General features: G+C 33.6%; 1 protein-coding gene across 1 annotated transcript in view; it reads left to right on the forward strand.

Annotated features, from left to right (window-relative positions):
- The window catches only part of LRP1B (LDL receptor related protein 1B), a 1967638-nt gene that overhangs the window by 1001146 nt on the left and 957362 nt on the right, over positions 1 to 9130 (forward strand). The window contains exons 30-31 of the mRNA XM_007946050.1: positions 3467 to 3598; positions 5114 to 5341. Of these exons, the coding sequence (XP_007944241.1) occupies positions 3467 to 3598; positions 5114 to 5341 (360 nt within the window). The remainder of the gene's footprint in view (positions 1 to 3466; positions 3599 to 5113; positions 5342 to 9130) is intronic.

Below are 9130 nucleotides of genomic sequence, written 5' to 3' on the forward strand. Positions count from 1 at the left end.
AACAACAACAACAACAACATGTATTTAATGAACACATAAAAACATGACATAATTTGATAAAAATACACCCACATACTGTTGGAATCTAGTGAAATTAAAGCAATATGAACATTCTTTAATTACATTTGTTATGTGTGTATGTGTTTTTTAATGAGAAATTCTTTCAAGTTCTTCAGTATCAAATGTTAATGTTATAATTGAAGATATTTGTTATATGATAAATATTATTTAGGTTTACAGTTTAATTGTACAGTACTTCTGAAATGCATTTCTTTTAAAATATCCTTTTCAAAAAGGAAAATAAGTAACATAAAAATTGTTTTATTACATTAGTAATTATTTTCATGCCTATAAAGTTCATTAGTATGATGAATATTAGTTACTATAAAAAGTGACTACATGAAAGGGAGAAAAGTTTCCTTTTCCATAATTCCATATAAGAAATCAGATCTTGGCAGTCTTCTGCTTTGAGCATGGTTTTATTAGGTATATAAATATCATATCTGTTATATTGTATCAACATTTGTGTATATTTTCTTTGAATTTAATGAATACAATAATTGTTTGATTTTTAAAGTATTTATTTTTGCTGGTGAGAAATAGATTCTAAATGTAGTTTGCATGAAATATGATATTATCTTTAATGATACTGTTTTCTTTACAGGGTGCATATTTTTTTGTGATTGCTTTATTAACCTTTGGTTCTCCTGTAAAGCATTGTAGCTATGGATTATTTAATCTCATCATCTGCAACTGTGATGTGATTTAGAGCATCAACTAACTGCAAATTTTTAGACTGATACAATTGTAGAACACATAGTTGCATACATTGATGACCATGCACAAAAATGCAAAGATCTTGAAGCCTAACTAAGTAATAAATACCATAGAAATTTTAAGAAGAAATGTTGTGTATGTATATAAAACATATTTCCTGTCCACATAACAATTATAATCTAGCTTGGAGTTTGTCAAACTATGACCTTTGGGCTAAATTCAGCCCTCTGCCTGCTTTAAGAAAGAAAAAAATAAAAATGTTTATTTGAAAACAGGCCATACCCATTTGTTTCTGTATTGCTTTCACTCTATAATGCCAAAGTTGAGGAGTTAATACCAAGAGCAAAGGGCCCACAAAGTGAACAATATTTACTAGCTGGCCTTTTATAGAAAAAGCCTGCAAACTTGTGCTTTAGCTAGAGACACCAGTGTATATTGATATAAAATATATGAGAATGTGACACAGACAAATTAGAAAATAGGACAGTAGAGAATATATTGCCTAATTGCATGTATAAAGCAAAACTGGTTGTTGTAGAGTTGATTCTGACCCTTGGCGACTCCCATGTGTGTCAGAGTAGAATTGTGATCTATAGGGTTTTCAATGGCAGATTTTTCAGAAGTAAATCCCCAGGCCTCTCATCCCAGTGGCCTCTGGGTGGACTCGAGTCTCCAAATTTTTGGTTAGCAAACAAGCACTGTTTGCACCATCCAGGGACTCTAAAGCTCCGTAGAGTCAGTAATAAAAATGAATATGTAGTGTTGGAGGAAATCAACATTACCTGGATTTATTAATAAACATTAATCAAAGAAGAGTGACTTGAGCTGGGTCATGAAGGAAGGGTAAGGTAAAGTTGGTGATGGAATTTTAGAAGAAGAAAATAACACAGTATGGTAGTAGAAAAGGCCAAGCTATATTCAGGGAGCAATGAGGAGTCCATGTTAGCTTATATAGGCGTTGCTTTTGTTGTTGTTATGTGCCGTAGAGTCAGACCTGACTCATAGCGACCCCTCCTTGGGTTTTTGAGGCAGTATCACTATGGAAGTCGATTGCCCCATCTTCCTTCCGGGGAGTGGCTGGTGGGTTTGAACCACAAGCCTTCTGGTTAGCAGTCAAGTGCCTTAGACACTATGCTACCAGAACTCCTAAACACTTTCCTTGTTGTTGTTATGTGCCGTCGAGTCAGCCCCAACTCATAGCGATGCCTCCTTGGGTTTCCGAGGCAGTATCACTACAGAAGTAGATTGCCCCATCTTCCTTCCGAGGAGTGGCAGATGGGTTTGAACCACCAACCTTCTGGTTAGCAGTCAAGTGCCTTAGGTATTACGCTACCAGAGCTCCCAAACACTTTCCTTAGGGACCTCAGTTTTAATAGGAAAAGGTTAAAAGGAAAGAAAGAGCAGAGTAGGTGGTGCTTATTCTGTGTGATAGAAGGAATTGCACTAAGGAATCTGAAGCATCATAGTTTCCATTTTTTTTTCTTATTTTTATTGTTGTTTTTGTTCTTAATTGATTTTCTTATGAGTTGTTTCTGGGTGTCCATTCCCTTTTATATATCCTTTATTATGTTTAGTAGTGTTCTTAACCAAATATAAAGACATGGATTAGTTTTATCACCATGGGTAATGAGGGGTTGTTAAAGATTGCCAAAAGCCATGTTGTTTATTAAATTTTACTAATTTCTCATGTCCTTACAATACGACTATAGTGTCTTGATTTTTGTTCTTTGTGCTTTAACATTCTACAGGACTGATACTAACAACCTGAACAATAGGTCCACCAATTAGGAAGATAAATTAAATCAGTTAGGAAGTTAAAAATTAAAATATTGATCTTGGTGGCAAGAGGGTGTTCATCTTCTCTGTCTTTAATTTTGTAGCCAAATTATGAAGACGTTATTCCACCAGACAGATGCTATAAAAGTAAGATTTAAGATAATAGTTCTAGATCAATTAAGAGTAAAATCTTGCCCAAAAGGCTTGATGACAGAAGAAGCACAAAAAGATTAAGAGAATGACATTGGAATGCAAAACTCGTATTCCTTTCTGAATTTGAATGAATCATAAGTTACTTCTACACTAGACAGAGTAAGTATGTGTATGTGGAGGAAACCATGGCCATGGAATCAGCTAATAAGAAAAAAGGTGATGAAGAAGTAGGTGATGTGCTAATGAAGAACTACATTTCTTCACACAGACCTCTGGTTCAAAAAATAGCAACGGTCCTGAGGAAAGGGTTTTTATGCAACAGCGATTTCCTAGGGAAAACTTTAAGAGTGGCATTATAGGTTAGCAAAATAACAACATCCATTAGAACTTCCATGTCTGGGTTATAGTCAGCATGAGTTAATTATATAGTAAATTAGGAATTATTTGATAGTTACAGAGATGAGTTCCTTAAAAAAAAAAAAAAAAAAAAGCTGCTTTAAAGCAGTGAAATGCTTGCCATTCATCTTAGAGGAAATTGAAGGTGTTATCTTAGTTGTTAAATCTTTGAGGAGGAAAAATGTTTTTATTAATGTAATTGCTATTTATGATTGTCTATTATTGTCATATTAATCACTCTAATAATGGGTGCTATGTAGGGAACTTCAATTTGAATCATTAAGTGAATAACCTCTGTCAACTTCAGAGGTTCCCTAATTCATTCTTCCTTCTCCACTGTTCATATTTCACTGTGCAATTACAGCTCCCAATCCTTGTGCAGCTAATGAAGGCAAAGGCCCCTGCTCTCACATGTGTCTGATCAATCACAATAGGAGTGCTGCTTGTGCGTGCCCCCACCTGATGAAGCTTTCCTCAGACAAGAAGACCTGCTATGGTAAATTTTTCCAAATTGAATTCTCTTAAATTGTATTAAGGAGCTCTGGTGGTGTAGTGGTTAAGGCATTTGGCTGCTAACCAAGAGGTCAGTGGTTCGAACCCACCAGCCTCTGCACAGAAGAAAGACGGGGGGCAGTCTGCTTCTGTAAAGATTTATGGTCTTGGAAACCCAATGGGCCTTGCTATGAGTTGGAATCTCGATGGCAGTGAGTTTTTAAAATTGTATTTGGATTCAGATTTTACTCAAAGTAAAGCAGAAGAGGTTTTAACTTCCTTAAATATAGTTATTTATTTATTTCAAGTGGTGCTGTTTCCAGACACTATTAATGATTCATCTACTGTTGAGGAGACTGACAAATTCTTTAAATATGTGATATGTTGCACTTTGCTATGTATTACTTTATTCATTTTTTCCCTGCTACTTTCTTATTTGGTGTGTTAGCAGAATTTATCTCTGCAAAGCAGGGAGATTTGTAAGGGAAAGTACATTATCAGAAAATGATGATGTAGGTAACCTGCATAACAAAGAGGTACTTAACAGGTTTTATCTCCTTCTGCTCTTCCCCAAAATGCAGATTAGAATCATTTTGTAAGGGATTATCAACCTGAAAGGAGAAAAAAATGAAGCAAAACATGTAACTTGGAAAGATTTTTAAAAATATTTAAACAGTACTTTTAAACTAAAATATAATGATAAATTTCCTGATTGAAAAGCAAGGTAGTTTTATTTTTAGTACATTTTGTCTGTTTGTAAGCAATTTAAATGTCAAATAAGAGAAATTTTATTTCATGAATTTAGGCATGTGAGATTTTAATTTTAAATAATAACATATCTCACATTATAATAATAATAACTCCAAAGACAGCAACAAAAGAATAGCATAACCATGAGTCCTGATTCCATGTATAGATACTCCACAAATTCAGTTCAAGAAAAGTGCCTGTGGAAGTAAAATAATACAGTGCCTCCAATGTTAGTTACTAATGATTGATAGAGGAAATAGGAATATAATTTTTAAAGGCAATGTTTAATTATATTCAATAACAATGTGGGGGGCAAAATATTAGATTCTATGAAGAAAAGAAAAACAAAAAAACTTTATTTAATGCAATACAAAAATAAGTTAAAATCATGTACACACAAAGAGCAAAGATGTTTGTCCGGCATTCACAGAGTTCATATGCTTCGGTAAGTTTGTTGACAACTGCAAAATGAAGTAGATTATAGAGAATTTCTTGGCATTTCTAGCAAAAGAAAAATGATGACTTAAGGATTTCAAACTGGTTTTCATTTATTTTATTAAGACCTTTAATTAAAAGTAGATGAATCATTTCTATCCTAATGTCTCCATTAAATCTTGATGATGATTTCTCCATTAAATCTTGATGATGATTTTCTAGCTTTAAAACAATCTATTAAATAGTCTTCATAATATTTCAGAATTTCTAGTTTGTTTTAAGCTTGCCAACTCTATAAGAGAAAAATAAATAATATCTTCTTGTTTATTCCTAGAAATGAAAAAATTTCTTCTTTATGCAAGGCATTCTGAAATCAGAGGAGTGGATATTGACAATCCATATTTTAACTTTATCACGGCATTTACAGTCCCTGATATTGATGATGTTACAGTGATAGACTTCGATGCATCTGAGGAACGTTTATACTGGACAGATATTAAAACACAAACCATTAAGCGGGCCTTTATTAATGGAACTGGGTTAGAAACTGTTATTTCAAGAGGTAAAAGACTTATACATGTTAGAATGTAACTTAAGAATATGTTATTCAATTTGTAAAAATCCCCCTTTTTTTTTTTTTTTGCTCTTGTTGTTTATAACCCTTCTCTATTATTCCACTCTATGTTGTGAATTGAAAGTTGGAATTTATTATTCAGAGATTTCATAATACATTACATTCTTCATTTTTAGAATGTTATAATAATGTTGCACATAGTATTGTGATAACTAGAAATTAACTTTCTCAAGAAGAAAAATTAGAATGGACCTCCTATTTAAGTTATACTTACATAAAGAAAAGACAGCACAGTAAGATAGATGAGTTTCCTTATTTTCAATTTCCTCTTGCACATCTTTCTTCAGAATCAGACAATACAAATATGGTGGAAGACCTACTCCTATCATTTCCTGGTCCAGCAGATTGAATCATACATGGGTTCTCAATACATATTTCTGAATTAAGCATTCAAAAAGAGTAACTTTTCCCAATGGAAAACATATAACTGAGATTTACATGTAGCTGCACTTGTTCAATACTCTAAATATTTGTCATTGAATTATCAGAAGATTTTTTAAAAGTTGGTCTATCATGATTTGGAGCTGGATTTTTATTTTATTAAATGAGTCTTAAATGAACACATACTGTTTACTACAAATGCACTAATATTTATGTTTTAAAAGCAAACAAGATCCATTTTCTCTTCAGTGTCCTGCCTTTAACCATGGCAGTGTGGTTTGGGGAAGGATGGAGATAAAGGGTACTCAGTAATCCATAGAGATTTATAATGTATTACGCTTTGAAGCATAATGATAATTTAAAATGGTACCTTATTTGTATAATGAGTAGCATTTAATAAAATAAAATAACAGATTTTAAATTCATTCTGCCTTTCAAGAAGAATTTTCCACGTATAACACTGGAAGGCTGGCCTGAGTACCACTAGTAGACAGAACATTTGACCACTAAAGTACTCTTGCATTTAGGCTAGCTTTTTACTGATATCAGATTTTTGTTGTTGTAGTGTTAAATAAAGCAATTTCCCAAATGAATTTGCTCATAAACTGATTCAAAGATTTATTTCAAATTTACCAAAAGGGAAGATCCTTTCTGAAAAAAAGCTCTGTAGAGAGATTCTTGAAGGATAGGGGAGAGAAAAATGCTTGGATAATCATTGTTAGACTGGATTTACAAAAGCGAATAATGTCCAGTTATGTTGTTGTTGTTATGTGCTGTTGAGTCAGACCCAACTCATAGCAACCCCTCCTTGGGTTTTCGAGGCAGTATCACTACGGAAGTAGACTGCCCCATCTTCCTTCTGAGGAGTACCTGGTGTGTTTGAGCTGCCAGCCTTCTGGTTAGCAGTCAAGTGCATTAGGGACTACGATACTAGAGCTCCCAATGTCCAGTTATAGGTCATAGTTATTGTTCGTGGCCCTTGAGTTGACTCAAACTCATGGCAATCCTTTGTATAACAGAATAAATTGTTCCCCAGTGTTGTGCAATCTTTATTATCTCAGTAAGTTTGATGGATTGTTACAGCTATTGTGTCAATCCACCTCACTAAGGGTTTCCCTCACCTTTGCTTTTCCTCCTCTTTAGAAAACATGCTGTCCTTCTCCAGCAAATGGTCCTTCCTGATAACTCATCCAAATTAAGAGAAGCAGTCTCTGACAATATTTTGTTATCCATGGGGTTTTCTGGACACCTCACATAGTGTGTGGTAACTAGAATTTGTAAAAGAGTAAGCCAGAAAACTAATATAAGAGGGCAGATCTCAAAGGACTTCATGTCAGGGTGAAGAACTATTTTATTACTTTGTTTTTCTTCCTCAAAGTGGTGGGGAGCCACTTAGGCTTTTAAACATGGTATATTTGATGCATAGGCGCTCTAATGGTGGTTAAGAACTCACCCAAGAGTCAGTGGTTTGAACCTATCAGCCACTGCACATGAAAGAGATGTGGCAGTCAGTCACAATAAAGATTATAGCCTTGGAAACCTTATGAGGCAGTTCTCCATAAGGTCACCATGAGTCAGAATCAACTTGATGGCAATGAGTATATGTGATACAGACTCTTTTGAAGAAAAGTCAGTTGGAAATATGAAAGATAGACTCGAAAAGTGATAAATATTAGACAAGGATTCAATCAGTAAGTTAAAGAAATATTCTGTGTGAAACCAAAATTAGACTAGAAAAATAAAAAAATATATATATATCTAAAAAGCAACAGACACCTAGGGCATTATAGATGTAGAAGTAATCTACCCTGAAGACTGAGAGAGAGATAAAGATAACAATGTAATTGGAAAGATGTTGACATTAGTTCAGATGAAAATAAGAGGAATAAGAAGAGGGTTGCTACAGACATTTCCCCAAGTCATCAATGAGTCCTTTATCTAAAAGATGAATGCATATAACTTGAGGACATTAACAGATATGAACTAATCAATAATTTATTTTACCACCCCTGTATTTTCTACAAAAACAATACATTTAGAATATGTTGTTGTTGTTTGCCGTCGAGTCGGCCCCGACTCATAGCGACCCCTCCTTGGGTTTCCGAGGCAGTATCACTACGGAAGTAGGATTGCCCAACCTTCCTTCCAAGGAGTGGCTGGTGGGTTTGAACCACCAGCCTTCTGGTTAGCAGTCAAGTGCTTTAGCCACTATGCTACCAGAGCTCCTATTTAGAATATACACAGAGGTATTAAAAGCAACAAAGCCACTAAACACTTAAATGTACAGTGTTGGGAAGGCATAAAACTAATGAAGGTGGGCATAGAATAATGTTAAATAATTTGTAAAGTTCTATATTGTAAACTAGATGGTGGGTACAGGGATGTTTTATTAATTTTATACCATATGTTGTGGTAACATACATAAAAAAATATATATGTATGTCATATCTATATCTGTATATACATAACATTTTCCAAACATTGCAACAAATGGAATATTTATTATTTATAAAGTTCCCTTGAGAACATTTTTCAAAAACTGTTGCCAGCTGGCTTTTTACACTTTTTTCCTAAGAATGAAGAAAAGTTGTTCAGAAACCTGCTTCAAATGAGTTTTGGTTCTGTATCATCATTGTTGATCTTACTTGCCGTACAAGAATTTATGAGTTCGAATCTTTCTTTCTTTGAAAGATATACCTGAGTACAGATAAACCCTTTGTGCCCACTCCCAAGACACTGGTGTGGGAAGATCCACTTCTTAGAAATAAATAATAATATATATATATACATATACATATATATATTTAAAAAAGAATAAATGTCACAAGTAGTGAATTGGAACTAACAGTTGTTCATTTAGATTTATCTATGTCAATCTGTTTATGTAATTATCATTTCCATCCTTCATCTAACACTTTCTCTCTGTGATCATCTTTATTCTACCTGAATTTTATCCTTTAAATTTCCTTTATTTTATGAAAATCTGTTAGTGATAATCTCCCCAAGATGCTGTTACCTAAACATACATTTCGTCTTTGTTTTTGAAAGATCATTTGGTTAAATACAAAATTCTAAGTTAAGACTTACTTTCTCTCAACCTTTTCCAGATATTATTCCATTATCCTTTGGCTTCCCTTATGGCTTTTGAGAAGCTCAATGCTAATCTAATTGTTATTATTTTATTAGTGCCTTTTCTCTCTAGTTTTTTTAACATCTTTTGTTTGTCCTCATTAGATTATTATTATTATGCCACTTAGGATGTGTTGTGCTTCTTAGAGTGTCCTATTATATCTATCTATATCTATATCTATCTATCTATCTACCTACTATATCTAT

This window comes from Orycteropus afer, unplaced genomic scaffold (genome assembly GCF_000298275.1).
Source record: "Orycteropus afer afer isolate SDZICR_OR568_19922 unplaced genomic scaffold, OryAfe1.0 scaffold00148, whole genome shotgun sequence".
Taxonomy (NCBI): domain Eukaryota; kingdom Metazoa; phylum Chordata; class Mammalia; order Tubulidentata; family Orycteropodidae; genus Orycteropus; species Orycteropus afer.